We start from the raw sequence: 26378 nt of genomic DNA, 5'->3' as shown, positions 1-26378 counted from the left end.
AGACTGAGGCTGCCACATTAGTTGCTGGCCTCATCAAACATGATCTGTGATAATGGTACTGGACTACATGGTCCAGACTATGGATGACTGGTAGATTTCAATTCATATTCTAATTTTGCTTGGATTTTTGGAGCTGTGCTGTGTAGAACTCACTGGAGATGAGGGCCTTAGCTGATGACTGATGTCTGTCATGGTCTCAGGCGGAGAGAGTGGATACATGTACATGTGGTATTGCTGTGCAGTATTTGCTGTCCTTGCTGTGAATTTCACCTAACCTTCCTGTGATTGTTAATTTTAAGTCAACTTGGCTAGGCTATGGTATCTAGTTGATTGGTCAAACACCTGTCTAGATGTTGCAGTAGGATATTTTTAAAGATATAATTAACATTTACATCATTAGATCTTGAGTAAAGTATGTGACTCTCCATAAAGTGGGTGGTGTCATCTAATCAGTTGAAGGCTTTAAGAGCAAAGATCAAGGTTTCCCAATAGAGAAGATTCTCTTCAAGATTGCAACATAGAAACTCTGCCTGATTTTCCGACATGTTGCCCTGAGGAATTCAGACTCAAGACTGCAACATTAACTCTTCCCTGGGTATCCAGACTGCCAGCCTGCCTTGCAGATTTTAGACTTGCCATCCTCCACAAACACATGAGCCACTTCTTAAAACAAATATTTCTCTCTCTCTGCATTGATTCTGCTTTCCTGGTGAATCGTGACTAAAACACCTCCTGCAGGTCCCTGATGTAGCTCCCCCATCCCTTGTTTGTTGTTGTTGTTGTTGTTATTGTTTGTTTGCTTGTTTATTTTGCAAGTAGTTGCCTCATATGAGGAGACAAGCACCATGTCATCCAAATGCCCCCATTTATTATTATATTATGACCACCGTTGGGTAATGGTTTATGAGTCTGCCCTGTAAAATATCACCTCTGTTATAACCTTAATTATTTTAAGCTCTTGAAGGGATGATATTACCTGGTACATCTGCAAAGTTAACATTTGTGAGTCAAGATTTGGTGGCAGGATCCATAAAAACGGTTCACACTAAGACAAAGATACAAAAAATTTGTAATAGGTTTCAAGATAAAGTAACAGTATAAGCTATAGAAATATGAAGACAGTGTGGTGCTGAGGAGGAACGGGCATGAGTTTTGGATCTGAACTGTGATATGCAACTTAACTGGATGTGTGGCCTTTGGAAAGGTGTTAGCTTTTCTGAGCTCCAGCTTTCCTCCTCTAAGAAACAGTGGTAATAATATCCAAATTCTTTACAGGTAGTAGACAATGTAGGTGTTCAAGCAATGGTAGCAACTTTGGCTGTCCTGGTTATTAAGAAAGGGTACATTCAAGCCATGGCAAAATAATGAAGTGGTTCTGCTTTCCTTTATCGCTCCCTTCTGCTCTGCTATAACTAGGTTTCCTTCAAGTTAGCCTCCTCTCTTTACTTCACTCAGTGCTGCTTGGAGACTATTCATTCACATTGAGATTTGTGACAAATAAAGCACACATTGTTACCTCTTTGGTAACAGGACTTAAGAAACAGCAAAAGTAGCGAAATTCTGGTAATAACCAGAGTGCAAAGGAAGTTTGTTCAGATGGGGTTTGGGTACAGGGAAAGGAAATGGTGGTTTCTTCCACAGCCAGCCCGTGCACCTGTCTCATTCTACTGCCTGCAGTAGAAATAATGCTGTTTCCCCCTACATTATTTCATAAGGCTATTAAGAGAAACAGATGAGATAATTCATGAAAAAGTGTTAATCTGTCAGGAACATAGCAAGTGTTCAATAAAGGTTACTAAGAAACGTGAGCTATTACAGTAACAGCAAGAGCAGCATGAATTTTAGTGCAAAGATTGGCACAGAGCACTGGAGTGGGTTGAAAGTGTGGAAAAGGGCTAGATGAGAAAATAAACATGGTGTGTATACTGGCATCAACTAGCCTGTAGAAAAAAGTTTTCACTGGGGACTAGTGACAAATAAAACATTTAAGATAGGGCCAGGACAGTATCCTAAAACTCAAAGCATTGTTGTATAGTTATTATTACCACTGTTTGGTAATGGCTTATGAGAGTCTGACCTATTAAACACCACCTCTGTTATAAACTCAATTGCTTATAAGAGCTTAAAGCTCTTGAGGGGATGATATTACCTGGTATTTCTGCAAAGTTAACTACACCGATGTGGCAGACATTAATGCTTGCTTAAACAACAGTAATTCCTCCTTCATTCATGTAGAAGAGTCCTGATTTTGTTCTCATATCTACCTTTTGCCCATGTGACTCAGGCAAATGCTCAGAAGTCTAGGTTATAATGAGGTTCTATTTCCATGGCCAGTGATTGGTTCAAGGGCTGCCATATGACAGAAGATATATGAAAGGAAGCCTGATGGTTGGGATGTGTATGTATAGGGGGCATTTCACATTTCACCATTCCCTGCTTCCTATCTGGAGTCAGAGATTTCACAATTTAAAAAAAATCTGTCTGACTCTTTCAGTACATTTCTCTGCTCACTTGAACTGCCATATTTACCATATATCAAGTATCAGGCTTTTAAACCTGTTCCATTTATCCATCTGTGTCTGTTTTGGTGCTATCATCACATTGCTTTAATTATCATATAGTTTTTAACACATTTTAGTATGAGGAGTGAAAAGTCACGAGAAATGTCTTTCATGTATCATTTACTACTCTTAGAGAAGGGAGACCATTCTTTAATAACGTGTGTTAGCATAACGGATTGCTAGTCACCGTCACCTAAGCCAACTATGTGCAGTGTTTTGCAGGTGGTGAAAAATGTTATGGAAGATGTGACTTTAGGAGCAGAAACATGTTTAAAAGAAGTGTCTACAACTGATTCAAAAGGAAACAGATGCTCACATGTTTTTGTGAACTCTGATTTGGAGTTACTCAAGATACTTACTGTGATTAACATTCTTGCAACCTTATATCATGCTCTGTCAACTTGTAAGGAAACAGTTTCAAACGCCTTATTGAGTAATGGTGGAATAACAAGAACTAAATCGGGTTCTGACCTTCTTTTCCTGCATGTTGAATGGACTGTCATATCTGAAATGGACATATTTACCATTGAGATGTTCCCTAAATATGGTTCTCATTTCATGAAGTATATAGAAGTATGATGGCTCTGAGAGTTGGATCTTCTGCTTTTGGACACAAAATGGGGCCTTGTTCTGTGAAACAGCACTGGATGATGGTCCATGTACCTGTGTGGGAGAGGGAAAATAAGGGAGAGAAAGCGTAGCAATGACATTTTCTATGCCTCCGAAGGCAAAATGAGAGGGGAAAAGTTGGTAACTTACTAGTGCCTGAAGAGTCAAATTTATTAATTCAGAAAATAAAAACCCAAACATTTTGTTGTGACAAAACAGCAAAAAAAATACATTGCTCTAAGACTTGAACCTCTTAATGTCAATAATTAGTAATATAATAATGAATTAGAAGAAGGCTTGTATGTAGATGATGATAATATGATACTTTAAGTAATTTGATATGTAATTTGGGGAACCTTCACACTAATAGATGCTTATATTCTTTCCATATACATTGTAATTAATTTGGTAGAAATCAGGTAGTTTGAAAGTCATGAATATAATAGCTTTTTACAATCGTTGCATAGCACATTCTAGAAATTTAAATATTTGAGGGATTTTTTTCCTTCGTAGAAAAGAAAGCTTGAACCCAGACATGAATGTTGAAGTCACTTAGTAGTTAGTGTTGAGACTGGCTGTAAATCTATAGTATGTGGGTTCCATCATACTAGGTACCGTAAAATGCTTTTCACTGTGATCAATGGGCAAAGGCCGTTTAGAGAACTGTGTGAAGTGTCCTGACACAAGTTTTCACCTTAGAAAGAGGAGTGGTGATACATGAGGCCTACCCTTGCTATCCTGATATCATGCCTTCCTTTTATTTTGAGACACCAGTTTGTACCTATTCTTAGCAAATCTGTTAAGGATTCCTTTTAGGCCATATTTGACATCTGAGTCAAGCTCCCTATTACCTGATTTTAGGATCAGAAATGAAAATTGAACAAGTGCTCATATTAGAACCCTGAGTATCTTGCTTTGAAAACTCCCATGTGCACTCTGAAAACTGAGTGTGGTACAAAAGTGTCATTATTCTCTTAATGCGTTTATGGGTTTGAATTCATATTATAATTACAAGGAGGAGATGGGTATGGCGAGGAGATGCTGCTGTTGCTGTTCTTTGTTACACCTTACTTACCGCCTCCTACCATCTTTGGAGTTTTGACAGGAAGACCTTGCCACTGTCCAATTACAAGTTAAGCATGGGATAGAGTCAGGAGCTGAGGGACAATTTTATCTTCTTTTATTAGTTACTAATTAAAATCTTGGGTGATATCTCCCCTTGATAAGCAGAAGATACAGATTGCAACATTCCAATAGAATGTTTTTCTGGGTTCATCTATCTCTTTTAATGGGCCCTTGTAGCAACCCATATTTCCTCTGTTAGTTTTTATGTTCTACTACCTACCTGACCGGCAGATTGGCATAAACATAAGAGAGATAACAATTGTACATAGCAGGGAATCAAATAGAATTGAAAATTATTGGCTGGGTTCAGTGGCTCACACCTGTAATCCCAGCACTTTGGGAGGCCAAGGCGGGCGGATCATGAAGTCAAGAGATCAAGACCATCCTGGCCAACATGGTGAAACCCCGTCTCTACTAAAAATACAAAAATTAGCTGGATGTGGTGGTGTGTGCCTGTAGTCCCAGCTACTTGGGAGGCTGAGGCAGGAGAATTGCTTGAACCTGGGAGGCGGAGGTTGCAGTGAGCCCAGATCGCACCACTGCACTCCAGCCTGGTGCCTGGCAACAGAGCAAGACTCTGTCTCCAAAAAAAAAAAAAAAAAAAAAAAAAAGGAAGATTATTTAATTAATGGCCTAGGAAGGTAACAATAAATTCAAATCATAGAGGAAAATGTTACTTATACATTCAGTTACCTTTAGACATAATTGAATATACATTAGTGGCTTGTACTCCCAACTCTTTAATATTGATTTTAAAAGACCAGTGATGTGACAATTTTCCTTACCTATCATTACCAGAAATGCATCGTCTGCACCAATTTATTTTTATGATATATGAGGGTGATATAATTGTTATGAGCTGCCTTTGTATAGAGAATGACACTAGCACAGTATGTATTACTTGTAAGGCAAGTATTGTAAATATTTTCAAATGTCATGATAAAATTTTGTTAAGCTACTCAATCAACTTCAACCATCCCTTCTTTCATGACCATAAGGGGATACACTGAGGACAACTTGTGTGACTGAGAGATGTTATCTGTATCCCTGGAAGGGACTCAGATTTCTGGCTCATTCTACATTGTAGCAATGACCTTGACATTCTTAGCCCTATAAAAACAGATGAGTTCATTGGTTAGAGATAATGAAGTAGAAATTACAACACATTTTTAATTTATTTTTCTAGAAGTAAATTTATTTTTCAGTGAATTAAACATTCTATTGGTAAAATAAATACAGAACTGTGATATATCTGCAATCCACCTGTGGTGCTAAGTTGTTTTAACTTTACCCCAAGTCACAAGATATGATTTGCTTACTCTTCTATCTTGCTGAATTCTGGCCTGTTAAGGCAAAAGAACTTTGTAATAAGTGAAGGTACAAATCCATGTATTTTCCAACCTTTTTCATCTTTCTTTGAGTTAATTTGTCTATTTCCCTGGGGTAACATGATTTTATATGAAATCATTTCTACATGCATTTTAAATTCAGATATGACTCAGGTTTTTTCACTATACTTTTTTCATCTTGCTCGAGAGTTTTGGCACATGGTTAGAGAATATTTTCCACATACAGGTGTAATATCTACCTATAATACATATTCTAAAGGGTATTGGTCATTTCTGTTCATTTGATAGTTAGAAGTACAACCTTCCCCTAGTTTTCTACAAAGGCATAATAGTTGCATTATTGGATTTTAAAAATAAACTGCCCAGTACATGATGTGATTCATGTAAGCATACCAGATGGATTCAAAAGATATTGAGTCATATTTTTCAGCCTTCTGAATACACGTATTAACAATATTATTTACCAGCATTTCTTTTTTATCATTTGTGAATGTTCTATATCGATTCATCTGTTTTGCTTTATAAGGTTTGGAAGTGTATCTTCTGATTTTCATACTTCATGGAAGGCATTTCAGTTCAGTCCTATTAACTCCAATGAAGTATTGAAATATATTGCTTGGGGGCTGCCAAGAAGACAACATGACTTTAACATACAAATAATTTAAAGTATATATGGGAGGAAATGTTTCCATAGGTAAGAGCTTCTAATTTGACATTGCTTCTGACAGATAATTTTTTGGATTCATGGTAAAGTAGAAATTTGAATAATTTCCGCTTGGTTTATTTCTCTCTCTCAGCAAGCCAAAAATGATCAGAATAGCAGTTCCATTTCCCTTTAATACAAAGTTGTTTTTTATATTGCACATGGACCTGACTGCTTTGACACATTTAATATAATAAAAGAGGAAACCCCGGAAATGATATTTATCTTCATAATCCTGGTTTGAAGTCTGGAGAGGGGATAGATAAGTAACAGCCAGAATTTTGAAATTAATGTTTAAAACTTTGTTGAACATTAATGGTTGACTCTTGTTTCTCTAAATGCAGTGCATATTTGGCAATTAGCTGATTAAGTGCATGGAAAAGGCAGAACTTGTGCTTTGGGGCTTGAATCATCTGCTTGTTTGTGCCCATTAATTAAATAAGCTGTAAAATAGTCACTTAGCTACCACATTTCCTCACGGTCTGTGGGTATAGACTGAAGTTGAGCATTGAAGAACAGGGTGGCTGCCTGAAACCTGCACCAGAATTACCTGCAGTCATGGCTAAATATGTACATTCCTGAGCTTCATCCCAAACCTACTGAATTGGAATCTGTGTGTGGAGCGAGAATCTTTGGTCCTAGATGATTCTTATGTATGCTAGATTTTGAGAGTCACAAGCCAACAAGAAGCTCCATGACCTGCTTGAGGCTGTCACTTAGACCTGCTCTTTCCCGTAACTGGTCACCCTTTTTATCACTTTTCCCTTTGTTCTCTGCTTTTTAATGCCTGTACCAGGGCTGGGTGAGCCTTTTCCTTTTCACACCTCTGGCATTGCTTATTTTTGTTTTTTTGTTTTTGTAAAAAGAAATATGCAAAATGAGAATTTGTAACTCACAGTACCTTTTGAAATCAGCCCAGCAGCTACACACACACACACACACACACACACACACACACACACACACACACAATCACATTGAACTCTTCATAGAACTGGAATATTTACTACAAGTGTTTATCCTTATATTCATCCTAGGCATTTCTATTGTGAATGAAAGATGAGTTAAACTAGGCTAGGAAGTTGAAACTTGCTCATAGTACTCAGATATTCTGTGCCTTTGGTGAACATTTTGAGGACCAGGAAATGTAGATTTTCTTAATACCCCCAATGCCTAACATGTTGCCTGGCCTGTAGTAGACGCTGAATAAATGTTGGAATGACTCCAGGTATTATTTACCTCCTCTGGCAGATCCAACCCTCCAGGACGTGGGCCAAGAGAGCGGTCAGAGCAGCAGGGTACCTAGGTTGCTCAGAATCCTTACCTAGGGGACCAGAAGAGTGAGATCCACCTTTCTCAGCTCTGGCTATCTGATTTCTGGAGTTTTCTTTCTAAGAGAAGATTCTAGTAAATAGGCCAGGTGAGACAATGTGGCCATGCAACTGTATCATTTGTTATTTTCACTGATTTTGACCTAAGTCTCTATAATCTCTTTAACAGTGTATTGACTCATTAGGCCTTTTACACATAAATCCTTCTCATCTCAGTATCCATTACAGTATCAATTGTTTTTGGTCTGTGGTACATACCCCCCTCAGATCTCCCAAAAACCTTGAAGAGCTCCATCTTTTATTACTGTTTCCTTCATTTGCATGTGGCTATTAGCAAACACATCCAGCAATCTATGAAAAGAGTAATAGATCACACCTGAGAGAGTTTAGCCAAAGAATTAAAGATTGGTTAGCATTAGAAAATTGGCCAGTGTGCTTTGCAATATTAATAAATTCAGTGAGATTAAATAATTTGTTTATCTCAATGAATGTGGGAAAACATTTGACAAAATTTGATAGGCATTCCTCCTTAAAAAATAATTCTTAGGTAACAAGAAATAAAAGAATATTCTTACACTGACAAATGGGACCTATCAAAAGCTCCAGAAAATAGCACACTTAATATTGGGATAGGAAAATCTTTTCCCTTGAGATTAAGAACAACATAGGAATCACCACTTTTATTCAGTCTTTTACTAGAGGCTCCAGCCAGCATAGAGAGGTGAATAAGTAGGTAAATAAATAAATAGAAGGTAGCGAAATTGAAAGCACAGCAAGTTATCATCATTGGAAGATGAAATCATTGTATATGGAAGATTCAACAGATTATTAGAATTAAGAGAAGTTGGTGAATTTTCTGAATTTAAAAACAATAACATAAAACATTAATTTCTAAACATTAACAACAAAGACTTAGAAAATACAATTTAAGAAAAAATATAATTTACTATGATGTGAAGTGCCTTGGAATAAATTTAACAAACAATGTACAATATCTTTGTAAACATAGTATTTTTTAATTAAAGGAGACCTAAATAAATAGAGACACTATGGACCATGGAATAGAACAACAAAATATGGAAAGATCTAATTTTCCCAAGTGAAACTAGTGAAGCTCCATGGAAATATGGTTTCCCAACCAAAATCCCAACACACTTTTAAAGTTTTAAACCTGATATTTTGATTGCCAGATTTACATAGGAATTCAAAGGGACAAGATTAGTTAGGATATTTTAAATAAAAACAATAAGATGGAGAGAAGACAGAGAAACAGGTACAAGTCAAGCAGTTCAATGGAAAAGAATAAATAATTTAAAAACAGCCCCCCACATATATGGATACTTGGTTTATAATGAAGGAGCCATGGCAGGTCAGTAGGGAAAGGCCAAATGTCTCAAAACCTAGCTCTGTGGCAATTCACTATCTGTGCGAAAACATAGGAAATCAGGTCCTTACCTCACAACATGCACAAAAATCAATTCCAACAGGATTAAAGTCCCAAATGTAAAAGCAAAATTGTAAAGTTTTCAGAAGACAACGGAGGAGAACAACTTCATGAGCTCAGGTTAGAGAGCTCAAGACCACAACAAATTATTAACTAGAAATGAGTTTAAAAAGACAGATTTGATTACATTAAAATAAACTTCTGTTCATTGAGAACCACAGAAGTTTTTTTTTTTTTTTTTGCCACAGAGGGCCATAGAAGTATCTATTGCACATATAACTGCCAAGGAATATACACAAAATAGTGAGAAAAAGGTAAGTAAGAAAACAACTCAGTAGAAAAATGGACAAATTATCAGGTACTTCATAAAAAGAGGAATCATCATCATAAATCAATCTCTGAATAGATGCTCAACCTCATTAATTATCTGAGTAATGCAAATAAAATCCATGAAATATAATTGTATGCTTATCAGGTTGAAAATTTTAAAATGATCACACATACTGGGTATTGGTTAGGATTTTGAACAATGAGAGGGTTCCTTGCTGAAGAGAGTGCAAATTTGCAGACCTCCTTTGGATAACAGGTTGGCAATACTTGGTGAATTTGAACATGCTTATTATTCTCCACAGTGCAGAAGACCACTCTTACTTCTAGATTCTGGAAGCTCCTGCACACATGTAGGCAAGGCCGAAAATGTTAGAATGATTCGTAATAGCTAAAAAATGGCAATCAAGCCAAATTCTATTACTGGTGGAATGGAAACATTTTGGTCTATTCATTAAATGGGACACTGTATAGCAGTGAAAATGATCAAACTACAGATACAGACAGCCATATAAATTTGTGACAAAATATTAATTGTGAGAAAATGCAGGAGATGATTTATCTTTAACAGGATTAAGGGGACACAATTGGAGAGCAGCACTCAGGTGGCTTCCAGGATCCAGCCAATGCCTAGTTCTTAGATTGAGTGGTGTCTAAACAGACAAACCAACTAGCAAATTATGTTAGAAGAGTTTGTGGCTGGAGAACTTAATATTTCATGAAAAATAAGATGAACTGAAAAAATGCAAAGGTTATTTTGACTAAATAAGGCAAAAATGACAACACAATGACCATGTTGTCATTGTAAGCTCTTTTTTTGTTTTTTGTTTTTGAGATGGAGTATGGCTCTGTAGCCCAGGCTGGAGTGCAGTGGCGCAATCTCAGCTCACAGTAACCTCCATCTCTCAGGTCAAGCAATTTTCCTACCCCAGCCTCCCAAGTAGCTGGGATTACAGGCACGAGCCACCATGCCCAGCTAATTTTTGTATTTTTTAGTAGAGATGGGGTTTCATCATGTTGGCCAGTCTGGCCTTGAACTCTTGACCTTGTGATCTGCACGACTTGGCCTCCCAAAGTGCTGGGATTACAGGCATGAGCCACTGGGCCCAGCCCATTGTAAGCTCTTGCATCTTAAACTAGTCAGTTAGTATATCTTCTAGAATTAATTTCTATTTACCGTAGTTTGCTTGCTAGAAACTTTTAAGCCACTATCTACAATTTTAGTTAGATAATATGTAATGTAATTTTACTGGAGGGTAGCTAATTTGCATCCTCACATATACTGTGTCACTATTCCTCCCTTCCTCCAGCTCTTCTTACCTCCCTCCTTCTCGTCTCCATTTCTGGTTCTCAGACTAAAAGTTCAATACATTTGACTTGGAGTTTTTGAATGTGGCAGCCAAGGCTCCCCGAGACACAGGGTGAAACACGTGACATTAATTTCCTGTCACACAGTTCTAACAAATACTTCTAAAGTCTGGGTTTATTTTTCTTCAGCTTCTTTTTTCCTTCTGAAATATCACTGAAAAAAAAAAAGACATAAAATGTCTGATCTTGTTCTTCACTTCCTTTTCTATTTCCAGCCACCTGTTCTCTCTTTCTAATTAACCGCAACATAGTAAAAAGAGCCAAGATTCTCATTCTAATGGTTATAGAAAAAAAGGGTGTCATAAAAGAAAGCCACATTTACTAGGATAAGGGAAACTCATGGCTGGAGCAAGATTTTTGCCTTTCTCTAACCTATTTCTAGGTGAAGCAATGGTGACTCATATTCTCATTTATCTGCTTCAAAAATTAATCAGAAGTTTTCACCTGTATTTTGTAGTTTAGGTGTGAGAAAGCCGAGGCTTGTTCAGGTGAACTCAGAAAGGTCCTGAAATGGGGGATTCAAACCCAGTGACTCTAAAACAAGGGCTTTCTCAGCACAGGCTCATGACTACAGAGCCTCAGAGTGTTGGCAGGACTTGATTCATTACATACCGATGTGTGCAGGGTTCAGGATGTTTATAAGCTTAAGGAGAATGTTGTCATGGCAAATGGTTGACCAACAGGAACTAAATCATCTGGGAACATCATGGTTGACCAACAGGAACTAAATCATCTGGGAACATCATGGAACATCACCAACTGAAAAGAGCTTATTTTCACACTTCTTTGTTTCCTAGTGTTTGAAACCAAATGAAGGGAGTGGAGAACTGACCCCCTCAGAAGACTCAAAGGCATGCAAAGGGAAGAGGAGGAGAGAGAAAACAAGAAGTTAGGTGATGGCAGAGATGAACTGGGTATAAGATTTTAAAACTGCTAATTGGCCTAGCCATATGCTGCCTGGAAATTGGAGCAGCCTTTCTAATATTCACACTCTAGTGTGTTTTCTGCACCGTCTCTCATGCAGAGGGGCTAAGCTGACGTCAAATGAGTGTCTCCTCAGCTGCTCCCCACTGTGCTGTAACTCTCACTGCAGTGAATCAGCACAACATAGCAAAGGAGGCCAAGAGCAGAAAATTAATGGGAGCAGAGAAAGTAGGGGAAGAAAGAACAGACTGGAAAACAGTGACTTCCACAGTCACTCGTTGAACCATACTTACTGAGTGTGCACTGGGCACATGGGGGACAATGATGAGTGAGAACAAAGGGGTCATCCCTTTGAGAGCAGTTGCTGCAGGGGACACAGGCTGCAACAACCTTGTGAGGGTGTGCCATTATTGTGCCCATTTAGAGGCTAAAAAGCTGACTTGTTCAAGGTCCCACAGCAAGTACTAACAGGTCTGGGCGTGGCGTCTCACGCCTGTAATCCCAGTGCTTTGGGAGGTGGAAGCAGGAGGATCACTTGAGGCCAGGAGTTTGAGACCAGCCTGGACAACATAGTGAGACCCCATCTCAACAAAAAAAGTAAAAACTAAAAAAATTAGCTGGTGGTAGTAGGATGCATCCGTAGTCCTAGCTACTCAGGAGGCTGAGGTGGGAGTTGAAGGCTGCAGTGAGCCATGATCATGCCACTGCACTCCAGCTTGGGGGACAGAGTGAGGCACCGTCTTTGAAAAATTTTAATAATTTTAAAAAATGTTCCCAAGTCACAATTTTTTAAGAAAATTATATAAGTGGTAATGAGTCATACATACATGCATGACTAGATTTTATCTTTGATGAACTGAGTACAGAGTCATAGGAAAGTCCACATCTGATAAGTGAGAGTCAGGGTGAGGCTGCACGAGAGGCAGAGGCTGGTCACACAGGGCCCTGAGGCCCATGGTGAGAGGTTTGAACTTTCTTTTCAAATGCAATGGGAGACCAAGGAAGAGTTTTATGCAGGTGCATGACAGACTGGATTTACATTTTTAAAGTTACTCCAGCTGCTGTTTGAGACAGTGGAGCAAATGGAATCACAAACAGAAGTGAGGGGATATGTTTATGCATTTTCCATTTTGTGCAGAGAAGGAAATAATCTTTGGACTTATGTCTGGACACGAGCTCCTTGCTTTCCTTCCTTATCCTGAAGACAAAAGCTTCAGCAAGAAGCTGTCATGGAAGAGACTCTGGCCCAGGGTGTGGAGCACACAGATCTGAACCAGTGTGTGACTACAAACAATATTCTGAGCCTCCAGTTTTCCACTTGAAAAGTATAGAGTTGATACTTCATCTTGGTTAATCATTTCACATCTTAAAATCTTTCATGATACTTAAAAATTGTGAAAAATCTTAGTTATCACATTGTTCCTGAAGGTGAAACTCAGCCTGCCATATGCAAGCCTGGTGATGCTGGACATTTAATTAATGTTTCTGAGTGACTATTTAGGAGAGGCCAGAAATCGAGGATAGCTGGTGGAAGGCTTCCAGTTTCACACCATGCCCTGTACCCCACCCCCATCACAGCCTTGAAAATTCGTCATTAGGAATTAGTTTACAATATCTGTCTGCTTTTTATTGCTCCTTCAAATGCCTCCAGCCTGGTGTGAGCGCAAGAAACACCCTGAGGGCCATGGAGCTGTTTTAAAGCACAACTATGCCTTACCTACCCCTCAAAGTTTCTGCAGTTGGAATACACTATCTCACATAACTCCTGCAATTTTTCAAATGTACTGGATATAGAGGCTGTTGTGATTAATAGTATTCAAATTCATCTAAAAGCAGTACCAAATTCATAGCCTCTTCCTGTCATTGTGTCATGAAGGGATATGGGAAATATTTTGACATTACAAAGGAATCGTCTTCAAAAGGTTGGGAGCTGTTCTTTCAAGGAGAGTAGAAAGGATTTTACTTTATGGCAGAGGATAGTCTTCCTTTGGTTGGCCTCCTGAGATTCCCACTCTATATTCACTTCCTCCAGGGACTAAAAATTACTTTTGAGACATTATTTAAATTCCAGACTTGCACTTTCTGATGACTTGTCACATCTGGGAATTTGATTCCTTCTTTGGCAGAAAAAATGGTGACTGTGAAGATGGTGCTGTTTATTTTAGGGAGGACAGTGGCATAGGGTGGGGGTGCTTTTTTGTTTGTTTTTGAGGATTCCTTTAAAATCACTCATAGTGCTCATATTGGTTCCCTCCTCCCTTCTTCCCAGGAAGGGAGAGTATGTGGCTCATTTTGCTTGGGAACTCAGAATCTTTTGTTAAATATTTAAGAGATCTGGTAATATGGTCCAGTAATTCTTATCTGAATAAGGACAGGAAACTTCTGGACTCCATTTCCAGCTGCCTCAGAGCTCTTAGGAGGACGAATCTATAAATGGCCTAGTAAGCATTTTTGTTGTCAGAAAGTGCTGTGGATGTACTAGTTACTCTAAGTATGTTTGACAAAATAAAACCAGCCCTTGTCTCATGAGTCAAGGATATTCCCTATCTTCTTACCTCCAATGATCTCTTTCTCCTCCTCCCTTCTCTTTCCTCCCCTTCACTTCCTCCCTCACCCCCTTCACACACACACACACACACACACACACACACACTCCAGGAACCAAGAGCCAAACAATGTCTTCGTCCCCCAGGAGGCCACCACTAGGACACAGCAGAGGCTATGGAAGGTTCTGCAGTGGGGAAGAAGATATGCGAGCCTCTGGCTTCCAAAGTTTGCCTTGCGTTCTATTAGGGCCTTGGTGCTGTGACTTCCTTTAGCACATGAGATCACACAGTGTCTACTTTTGCTGTCCCCTATAAATACCAGACTCCTACATCTGAGAGTCCTGAGTTCAGGCCAGCCTGGTGGTTGGGTGGCTCTGGATTGCCTTTCCTGAACTTTCTGTTTGTCAGCTGAAGAATGACTTGGTTCATACATTTGGAAAGGAGGGCTTGTTTCTCATACAGGGCTGCAGCTTGCCAGGCAGCCATTCTGACCAGCTGGGCAGTGTAGCCAAGGATGAGGCCGGAAACAGGCACTTCCGGGGAGGGGCACAAGGAACAGGAATTCTGGCTGAGCAGGCCAGATATCCATATTCAATAAGCTACAGGAGGAGTCATGAATATTTATGAAAAGAGAAACCTATGCATGCTAAATTGAGATTCATACCTCTCCCTGGTTCCCGAGTTCAAAACACAGCCGAGTTAGCATGAGCCCAAGATGGAGTTTTCAGCTCTCTGACATCAAAAGGTGAAGCAGAAGATGCAAAAACCGTCACTGCACAGCCTGCCTAGACTCATGGGAACCACTCCATGGTTGGTGGTCTCTTATCCCAAAGGAAGCCTTTCTTTGGGAGGTTGAGGAGGATGGATTGCTTGAGCCCAGAAGTTCGAGACCAGCCTGGGCAATCATGGGATAGAAAGTGGGACAGGCCTTGTTATACCTCCTGCCTCGCCAACCCCGTTAGGTTTTCTTTCCTAAGATTTAAACAGAAACCAGCCCTGTGGTGTGGCAAGACACAGTCTCTACAAAAAATACAAAAAATTAGCTGTGCATGGTGGTGGGAACCTGTAGTTCCAGCTAGTTGGGAGGTGGAGGCAGGAGAATCGCTTGAGTCTGGGAGGTCGAGGCTACAGTAAGCTGAGCTCGTGCCACCGAACTCTGGCTTAGGTGACAGGAGGAATGCTGGTTGGTTGTTGTGTTGAAACATAAAAGGGAGAGACAGCGTCAGGTAACTGGTTGACGTTAGTGTGGAGTCTCTTGAAAGGGCTAGTTTCTGTTTAACCCTTAGGGAATAAAGCCTAAAGGGGTTGGCGAGGGAGGAGGTAGAACAAGGCATGTCCCACCTCCCATCCCGTTAGGGCCCAGAACTCAGTTTCCCAGGTTACTCTGGGGTCCCCTTGGCCAATAAGGGGTCTGTTGAGTCGGTTGGAGGGGTTTAGGAGTTCATTCTTATTTCTCATTTCATAGATTTTTCTAGAGTTCCTACTGACTGCAGGAAGGGAGAAACTCTTGGGAGGAGTTTGATTTCTAAGTCTCTTGGGAGTAAAAGGAGGAAAACCTAAATTTCTGCTGAGTTTTTCAGAAATTTATGTGGTGATCAGAACAGCCTTTTAAGTCTCTCTGAACTCATAACACCGTCTTGATTGTTACCTAAGTGCTCAGGAAAAGGAAATATTTAAAGAGTCCAAGATGGTATTTTTACAAGCATTCTCTGTGCCTCCACCTCCAGTGAAAAGTCTTTTTTCAAATATGTGTTTCCCTGATCAAAACCACTTATTTTAATCTATCCCAACTTGTGCAAATTTTTCTTTATGGTTGTGCTTTTTGTATCCCATTTAAGAAATCTTTGTCCACTCTCAGGTCACAAAGATATTTTTCTAAAAGCTGGATTGCTTTTTTTTAAAATATAAATTTATTTTTTTATTTTTATAGAGATGGGGGGGTCTCACAATGTTACTTAGGCTGATCTCGAACTCCCAGCCTCAAGTCATCCTCCTGCCCTAGCCTCCCAAAGTGCTAGGCTTACAGTTGTGAAGCAGTTTTAAGTTCACAGCAAAACTAATCAGAAGGTACAGAGATTTCTTATATGACCCTTCCCCTACACAAGCACAGCCTCCGCCTTTCTGCATCCCTCACAGAGTGGTGCATTTGTTACAGTTGGTGAACCTACATTGACACATCATAGTCATCCATACTCCATAGTTCATATTAACATTCACTCTTGGCGGTGGTGTACATTCTATGGGTTAGGATAAATTGTGCAAAGACGTGTACATCATTATAGTATCTACCATACAAAATTGTTTCACTGTTCTAGAAATCCTCTGTGCTCCAAATTATTTTACTTTTCAAAAATAGATTTGAAATCCATTTGGGAATTTTTTGTGTATAGTATGAAGTAGTCACTTTTATTATTTTTCTGTATGAATAACTACTTGGCCCAGCCCTAAAGATGGAAAATGCTGCCCTTTTCCTACTGTACAACAGTGTCATGTTTTCTGTAAATCAGGTGTTCCATATATGTGTGTGGTTGTTTCTTCACTCTTTAATGTATTGGTCAATTTTTGTATCCCTGTATTATTATCATACTTTCTAAATTGACATAGCTTTGTAACTGGTATTAATAGCTGGTAAATTAGGTCCTTCCTATTTCTTGCTTTGTTTTTATTTTCCTTCAAAATTACTCTTGCTTTTTCTTGGCCAAAATAACTCAGTAAGCATTTGGATTCCTAGAGTAAAATTGTCTTTTCCTTTTCAAGTTTTATTGGCACCATTTTTATGGCTTCCCTAAGGAATCACAATCCAGTAATACTGTATCGTTTAAATTATATTCTAAAATAATTCAGCAGCTCTGCAATTAAAAGCTTTCCATGACCCTGTTCATCAGCCACTTGTCTGCCCTGCCCTTCAAGGCCAGGGAAAAAATTTGCTTCCTTTTCCCCTTGGCCTTTCCAAAGTCCATCTGTGTTTTGAGGCCTTTCCCAAATCTTGCATATTCTTGCCTTAATTGACTTCTGTAGCTATGCTGAGTGGCACAGATATGAGGATACTCTCAGAAAAAGGCCCCAATACTCCCCCAGGACCTGGGCTGCTCAGGCTGGCCTCCTTTCTTCAGGGACATTGCTTGTCTCCCTTCTTGGTAGGCACCAGCCACTCAGGCTGCCTTCAGCTCCTCTCTGGCCCTGTTCCTGTTACACAAATCAGGGACTCGCCATTCAGGGGTGGATCTTTTTGCCTGGCGTGTTCTTCCCTTCCTGCTCCCAGCACCTTCCTTTTATCAGTTAATGTTCATTAATCCTTAAGTCCCTGTCTGGCATCTTTCTCTAACCCCTAAACTAGATCAGTTTCCTTTGTGGTATTGTAATCATAACAGGTTGATTGCCTGATGCACACGTCAAGTCAATACATGGAGACACTGGGTTGCAACAGAGAAACAGGTTGAATCCTAGAGTTGCCGATGAGGAGATGGGAGGAAACCTCCAATCCGTCTACCCAAGGTGATTGGGGTATGGATTTTAAGTGTTTGGAGTGGACTGAAGTGTGTGGAGATAGTTAACTGGTCGAAGAGTGCAGGGTGAAGTCATGGGACAGGAGGATAAAGATGTTGCATTCTCATACTGATCCTGTTCCTCTATGGGAGTTGGCATCAGCTGTTTTGCTAGAATTTGGATTCTGTAAAAGTTCTTAAGTGATCCTTAAACAAAAACCTCATGATTGTAATGTCAGCTGTCCTGTCTATAGGAACAATGGGGATGCACTGGCAGTATCTAGTGCTGAGTGACTTTTGGCAACAAGGAAGTGGGCCAGAGGGCAGCCTGACTGATGCTTAATTATAACTAGATTTCTGTCCAGTACCTGACATTCAATTCCTGTCAACCCTGTGGGGATGGTTTCAGTATGCTCCCCATGCTCCCTTCATAGCACATGTCCTAGTTCCCAGTTATAAACCTATTTGATTATCTGGTTAACATCTGACCCTTCTAGGTTGCAAGCTTACATAGGGCAGGGGCTATAACTGTTCTGCTCAACATTTTAGTCTCCAATACCTATCCTAGTGTTGGTCACGTAGTAAATGCTCCATAATTCTTTTATGAATGAATGCATGTATGAATGAAACATTGGCCTAGTGGCCTGTGTTACTTTCCATAGTACCATGCATGTAGGTCCTCCATAAATATCTTTCTGACTTATCTCATCTTGTTGTCTAGAACATTTTAATAAAGAACTCCATATAATTTCTAAGAGTAGATGGCTACATTCTGAAATAATGTGGCTGGCCATTATAGGTAGAGTCAGGGGTGATTCTTAATTCCCTGTATCTGATTTGATAAGGGTGGTGGTGGTAATAGCCAGTATCATTCAAATATGATTTAGAAGTGTCCTATGCCTGCTGATAGCTGTCTTGCTTTCTGCATCTCAAACCTACATAAAATACTTCTGATTTGGTTGATGGTGCTTAGGGGAAGAGCATGCTCAGTGGGGCTAGCAGCAAGCTGGAAACTCAGGGGCTGTGACTTTTCATTGCTGGAACTCATGTAACTTTAGCTTGTTTGGTAGCAAAGCAGAGCTCCTGAGTTTGCTTTATTTGCAGTTGATGTAGATGAGTGAGATTTAACATCTGGTCCTTTATGGAAAATTCCTGTAGTTCAAGAGCTGGAAGAAAAAACTATCATTCTATTATTAAAGGGCCCAGAATTAGTTCTTGTTCTCTGTGTTCCATATGCTAGTCATTGATAAATGATCATTTTGTCTTTGCAGTCTCAAGCAATCAGAAGGGGAGATAAAATATCTGCTCCCTGGTTACCAGCAGCAGCCCTGTGTATTAGAGAGTGTGTTCAGGGAGTGGTGCTGGAGTCCTGTCTTGCCCTGATAGGGACTTCTGTAATTTGCATATTTAGTGAGTCTGTGGGGAGAGATGAGAGAGATGCCAGTTCGATACAACCTCTGCTGCCCTGCCTGTGCATTCTAGAAAAGAAATCACTAACCAGATTATGTCTCAAAATGGAACACTGACCTTTTCCAAAACCCACCTCACTGGAATATAACAGGGCTAATGTAATAGAAGGAAATGACACTTAGGTTCTGGAGGGAAAACTGATGTAAGTTTTTATCAGGAGGGTCATCCAATGAGATATTGGTTAACCAGCTTCACTCAGGGAAATGAGGGCAATATTGTAAGAAATTCAGAGCAGTAAGATGTAAGGAAGTTAGAGTCCTTAGAGAACCTGTGCAGCGGAGCTATCTACACACTGGAGTACCTCTCAGCTGTTACACCAGAGAGCAGTGAATGTCTCCGTGTGAGCTGTCCTATTTTTGAGTTTCTCTGTTAAACAGCTTAGTCCATTCCCTGACTAACGCATGATGGTGGACACTTACAAATGCTTCCTATGTGTTAGGGACCACACTGAGTGCTGAGTATGCTGTATGTCAGTTAATTCTCCACCAGCTATCCTAAATTAATGCCACTTGCCCATTTTACAGATGTGCAAACAAGCTTACATAGGTGAAGTATCTTGCCCAAGATTGCATGAATGCAAGTGGCAGAAAGGACTTGAAAGCTCTGAAGTGATTCAAAACATACTCTTCATAGCTGTGCCCTCGTGACTCTTCATGTAGAAAAATTTCTGTTCTTCTTGGCCACTTCAAAGTTTCACTTTATTGCAAGTGATGCTTCCAGACTCCTCGGGTCCTGGGGAAGTATTGGGGCCTTTTTCTGAGAGTATCCTCATATCTGTGCCACTCAGCATAGCTACAGTTTGGTGTAGATTGATCATTTTATCCTGTTTTTAAAAATACTGTTTTTTGAATAGGTCTATCTTGTTCTGAATAGGTTTATCTTGCCTTGTTCACTAAATTGTAAATCCCTCAAGGGATGGATAAAAATGCTCAATAAATGATGATTATATGTCTAAATAGATAAGAACTGTCTGGTATTCCAGAATTACTCAATATTATCCTTTGCCGTATTTCCTCATAGGTGTGTAGATTCTGTTGTTAATTAATCAAATGCAGTGAATGTCTTCCCTCCAATTTTAAATACATCTTCATGGTAGTGAGCATATTTGTGTGGAGGAAATATCCAAAAAGATGATTTTGAATTAGAAACCATGCCCATTTTGTTTACCACTATAAATATAAATAGGTGGGATTTAGGGTTTTCCAGATTGCACTTTAACCAAATGTTAGATTCATGATCATTCTACAATGAATGAGTTAGTATTATGTCTGCTGCACAATTTAAAAAAATACAAAATAGCAGTTGCCTTAAACAAGGTATATCTTTTTTTCTAACATAAAAAGAGGCCTGGAGGTGAGCATCTGGGAACTGATATGGTGGCTTCTTGGTCATTGGATCACAAACTCTTTCTTTTTCTTCTGAAATCCCTGAAAACGGTTTCTATTTTAATGGTTCTAATGGCTCTGGCCCTTGTAATAACTATCAGGCCAGAGTTGCAGGCAATAGGATGGGGAGAGGGCAAAAGGCCTTTATCTGACTTTTCCCTTCTAAGTCCCTTTTCCAGAATTTTTACTAAATGAACTTCTACTTCCAACATAGAACTTAGCTATACCTAGTTACATAAGTACTCAAATAAAATTAAGACTTTGTTTTTAACTAAGACAGAAAGTAAAAAATCTGTGCTGGGTAGACTGCCTTGCCTTCTAATTAGAAAATTCCCACTATTCCAGATTGGGGGTTGACAATCTGGCCCATGGGCCAAATCTGGCCTGTGGCCTGTTTTTTTGTAAATAAAGTTTTATTGGACGAAAGCCATATGCACTCATCTGTTGCTGATTTCATGCTACAACAGCAGAGTTGAGTAGTTGTTCCAGAATATGGCCCATAAGCTTAGACTCTCTTCTAGCTGGTTCTTTAAAAAAAAGTTTCTCAACCCCTGCTCTAGATCACAGGAGGTAGGTTCTGATGAAAAGGTTTGCCAAGCCCTGCTCTAGATCACAGGGGGCAGATTCTAATAGCTTCACTAGTTGTGATGCTATTATAGAAGCACAGTTGACCTCAATATGGATTCAGTGATCATCTATTCTCCAGCCCATGAGGTTATATACACTAGGCATGTATTTGGCTGCAAGTAACATAAAACCTGAATAATTTTGGATTAAACAGAAAGGATTTAATTGCATGAAAGCTCAGAACTACACGGCCCAGGGCTGGTGCAGATGCTCAGTGTTGCCTTCAAAACTGGGCTGCTTCTTTCTCCCCAGCCATGCCTAGAATGTTGGCTTTCATCTTCATGCTTACTGGAAGATGAACGCAGTACCTGAAGGTGTTATGTCTGCATTTCCTGAAGGAAATGGGGAAGGTGCAAAAGGGCAAGAGTCTGTTCTTTTCTAGAAACTTCCCCAGAGGCCCTCATTGACCAAAGCTGTCTCTCTAGAAGCTGAGGATCCTAGGATTCAAACAACTGTGGATGGAAAATATTGGGGAAAAAACTCAATAAAAGAAATAACAGTACAGCAGTAAAAAATAATACAATCTTAAAAATACAGTATAACAACTATTTACATTACATTTACATTATATTAGGTATTAAAAGTAACTACAGATGACTTAAATGACTTATGGGAGGATGTATGTAGATTATATGCAAACACTAGGTCATTTTATATCAAGGACTTTCGTATCCACAGGGTGTCCTGAAAGCAGCCCTCCAGTTGCATGTGCCCTAGTGGGCTTCTCATAGTGAACCAGCCCACTCCAGTGTGTTCTTACAGTCTCACTCTTCCCTCCTATCTTTTTCCCCTACCCTTCCCTCTCACATTCCTGAAATTAATTTCTTTCCTTTTCCCCTCCTTTTCATGTTTCTGGCTAGGTGAGAAACCTGGAAATGAGCCTGAAGAGGTGAAGCTGCAGAATGCCAGCAAACAGATTGTGCAGAATGCAATCCTGCAAGCAGTGCGGCAAGTCTCCCAGGAGAGTCAGCACAGGGAAGAGCGAATCAGCGACAGCCAGGGCCGCATCCAGCTGGGTGTTGGGGAGTTAACCAAGAAGCACGAAAAGAAGTAACATGGTGCATTTGGCTCTTGACATGTGCTCGGTTTCTAGCCTTCCTCTTAGTATAGGACGCATCACCAAAATGTTGCCAATAAAGTAAACCGAAGTGTCATCGGCACCTAGATGTAGAATCAATTCGCACTAGCCCCTGGCTGAGAAGCACTGTTTTGAAAAAGTGCATTAGATGATTCTATTCCTATTTATGCAGTGCCTCTGAAACATAGTGGGGCCAAATATGACACTGTAATTGCAAAAGTAGTTTTGCAGGCCAATGGATTTTTAAAGTTCTTTTATTTGAAAAAAAGAATTCTATATCTCATTTATTTACTTCTGCCTTTTATGTGTTCCTTCTGTGAATTTAACAAGCAGTCTTTTTGCTTAAATACTGAGTACATTACTGAGTTCTTTATATTAAAAAGGCATTCTAGAAAAGTGAGGGAATGGAGTTTTAGTTACTTTCGAATGTGAAATTGAAGGTTTTATAAAGTGGATTCAGGTCTAAGATCAAGTCAAGCAAAGGCACATTCTAAGACTGGGTCCCTTGGGATCATACCAAGGCCTATATTAATATTTACATTATTTTAAGAAAGGGAGGAATTTAGGCTTTTCAATAGCTCAGTCTTTTAGTCTCAATTCTCTGAATAATTTAATAATTAATGTTTATGCTCTGTGTAGAAATATTTTGGGAATATGGATTTCTTTTCTCATCTTAAGATTCGATAAAATAAGACAAGTGAGTCTACATGTGTGAGTTGCCAATAACTCAATTCCTTAGAAGCTTCATGGAGAATGGCTAGAATTGTGTATTTCTTCAACAGCTGCCTATCTTTGAGAGACTTATACTTGGGACTGGCTATGGGGTGCAGCATCCTTGGAAGGGATTCTGAGGCCTTACAAATGCTGTTTTGCCACCAGACTATGTATTTGCATTAGGACCTTGCTAACTTTTCCCATTCACAAATTAAAATTATTTTTTTGAGCTTACGAAAATCGTTCAGGTCAGGAATACATGAGAATACAGTGGGCACAGTAAAGCGACAGTGTTGTGAACGCAGTGACAGAGATCTGTGTGTACATTTGTAATAAAGGCAACTGTGCAGCAACAGGATCAATCCCTGCTCCACTTCAGGTAATGCACATATTTCTGGAGTATCTAGAGTGCCATTTCCTGGGCTTCACAAAAGTTATTGAATTGGTGCTCTTGGGGACAGAGAAAGAAGTTGACTGTGGCTAAAAACCCTCTGGTTTCAGAGTATTGATATCTACATTTGATTTCTTTTTAAAGCAAAGTATTAGGGCATAAAGTGTGACTGATATTAAAATATACTTCTAAAATTCCAATACACTACAGTTTCAAGAATAAATATTTGGATAATCGATAATGAATGAAAAAATATCTTATCAGCTTTGTTATGCTATCTCCCAAAGTGCACAGGTGGAATAAATTCACAGGGAACATGGATGGAGAAGGAAGTAGAAGAGCTTACAATTTAAAGATTGTTTACTCATAAGTATTTCTTTTAGCAGAATTTGTGCCAAGTGAAGAATGAGTTTAAGTCGACCAAAAGTCATATAACTGATGTGATATAATTGCACAGCATAGTGAGAATGAAGGTATTTAGGGAAATTATTCAGGAGTGCCACAAAAAAAAAAAATAAATCTAATGCGTGTAGTTTGCAAGTGATCTAGTACTATGCCTACTCAGATGTCTGGATATAACCAGCCTTTGTTTTTGCTGTCATGGTGACAGAAAAATATAAATATGCTATTTTTCCTCTCTGGTGTGTCTGTACTAACAAATTGGGAATTTTTGGAACATCTTATTGACCTCTGTATCTAAATGTTATTTATAAATAAAACATATACAGCTTTGAAATATTTTAAGCCAAGTTTTCTAGACTCTGCTGTTTGGCTCATTTTGTACATGAATTTTATCATTATTTGGCACCATGAGATTTCCAAGGCTGTTTTCAAACCCCTAGATACCATGACCAGGGGAAGTGTTTCTTTAATGGGCCCTTCTCTGTTACTGCCTGAGGACAGCCATGGGATGGTGGATCCTGAGGCTTGAAGGGAAAAGGATGTATGCTAAGAAGTGGCCTTTTGATCTCGAGAATTAAAGGTAAGTGGCTGCCATGTTCTTTGAGACGGAAAATCAACAGCAAGGAGAAGAGATATGGCTGAGTTGTTGGGAGGACAAAAGGAAGTTCAGCAACCCCTGTTCTCAATAGGTAGGTGTCATGTTGGCAAAATTCTAGGAAAGCTCAGTCATAAAAATAAATGAGTTAAAGATCTATAAACTCTTATAGATCTTTGAGTATGAAGAAAAAGTTACTAGATTTTATAAGGGGACTACAGAACTTCGTTTGACACAGGATTAAGGTGGATTTCCACTTGCTTATTATCATAAACCAGATCACAGCTTTTAGTTTCAGAAATGAATAGGAACGTTTACTTAGTGTCTTTTATTTTTCTGACTTACTACATACACAGGATTCCCGTCTCTGTGTGTTCAGCTGTTGTCTTTTGTGTTGCCTGCCCCTAGGGTGGAACTAAAGAAAGAAATCCTTTCATGTTACTTTGTTTTGCTGTAATCATCTGTTCAGTGTAAACAGTATTGTAAACTGATGCAAAATGATTAACTGCTTCCCTTCATTTCTTTTCTTATTTCTTTTTTAGCTAGTTAGGTTTCCTAGCTAAAAAATGGTGGGATTTCAGGTTACAAAGAAATGAATCTATCATTTAAAAATAATCATTGAATTTATGCCATTCAGAGATGAGTTACTGAACATTTTCAAAACTGTTTTAAGGTTTCTACGATAGAACAATGCAAAGAGAGGGACCTTTAATATATCCACTGTAATAGCTTAGTCTAGTAAAATACAACAAAAAAATAAAATCTGTGAAAAATATGAAACTAATTTAGGCTCTATAATACCAAAACAGATGTAGAGACAGGAAAGTGGAAATTATAATATCTTTCTTGAGTATGTGAAAGTTTGCGAAAGATATTAGCACACATTCCCTCATTTATCTCATTGCCACAACCTAAAAATAAGGTGTAGCCTGAAAAGATCTTGATATCTTTGGGTGTGTCCCACCCAAAATTTCACCTTGAATTTAATCCCCATAATCCCCACGTGACAAGGTGGGACCAGATGAAGGTAATCAGGTCATGGGGACAGTTTCACCTATACTGTTCTCATGAACGTGAGTCTCCTGAAATCTGATGGTTTTATAAATATCTAGCATTTCCCTTGCTTGTATTTGCTCCATCTTGCTGCCCTGTGAAGAAGGTGACTACTTCTTCTTTGCTTTTCACCATGATTGTAGGTTTCCTGAGGCCTCCCCAGCAATGTGGAACCATGAGTCAATTAAACCTCTTTCCTTTGTAAATTACCCAGTCTCTGGCAGTTCTTTACAGCAGTGTGAGAATGGACTAATACAAACCTTATTCTCCTTTGCAGATAAAGTCACACTGAGACTAAAGGAGGATAAATATAACCTAGATGGAGAAAGTGAGCACTGTTGTTCACAAAAATACGTGAAATCAGTCATCTTAAACTCTGTGAGCATCTGAACACAAAATTTAAGAATAAAAATTCTAGGGATTTTAAGAATATACATTCTAGAGATATCAATGTTAAGATGTAATAATGCAACCGCTTTAGAGAAAACATTTCTGAGCAAGAAATTTAACAAAAATAGTCAAGGGTCAGTTAAAATATTTGATAGAAAAAACTCACTGCCATTCAACTAAAACTAAGGAAAGAAATAAGAAATTTCAGAGGGAACCAAGTAGAAGACCACAGTAGGATTTGAGAAGTCTACAAATCTTTCCTCCATTCCTCAGAAACCATATTAGTAAGTGAACAAAATCTTGAGCTAGGTGTGAGAAAAATGAAGTGAGTGACTTTGTACTTTGTCTTCTGGCTACAGGGTAGTGGAAATGGCCGTTGGGAAGAAACAGGTGAGATAGGAGACGAGATTCCTCTCAGATGAAAGTAGCAACTTTGGCTGGGCACAGTGGCTCACACTTGTTATCCCAGCACTTTGGGAGGCTGAGGCAGGTGAATCACCT

General features: G+C 39.2%; 1 protein-coding gene across 2 annotated transcripts in view; it reads left to right on the top strand.

Moving 5' to 3' along the window:
- AKAIN1 (A-kinase anchor inhibitor 1) overlaps positions 1-24181 on the top strand; it is a 52528-nt gene extending 28347 nt beyond the window's left edge. For both annotated transcript variants that reach the window (XM_021672404.2, XM_012446894.3), the window contains exon 2: positions 22115-24181. In XM_021672404.2, the coding sequence (XP_021528079.1) occupies positions 22115-22308 (194 nt within the window). In that variant the 3' untranslated portion in view covers positions 22309-24181. The remainder of the gene's footprint in view (positions 1-22114) is intronic.
- The last annotated feature ends 2197 nt before the right edge of the window (positions 24182-26378 follow it).

Source organism: Aotus nancymaae, unplaced genomic scaffold (genome assembly GCF_030222135.1).
Source record: "Aotus nancymaae isolate 86718 unplaced genomic scaffold, 86718_ANA_hifiasm-v0.15.2.pri h1tg000020l, whole genome shotgun sequence".
Taxonomy (NCBI): domain Eukaryota; kingdom Metazoa; phylum Chordata; class Mammalia; order Primates; family Aotidae; genus Aotus; species Aotus nancymaae.
The sequence above is the reverse complement of the archived record's forward strand: the minus strand, read 5'-3'. Positions and strand labels throughout refer to the sequence as shown.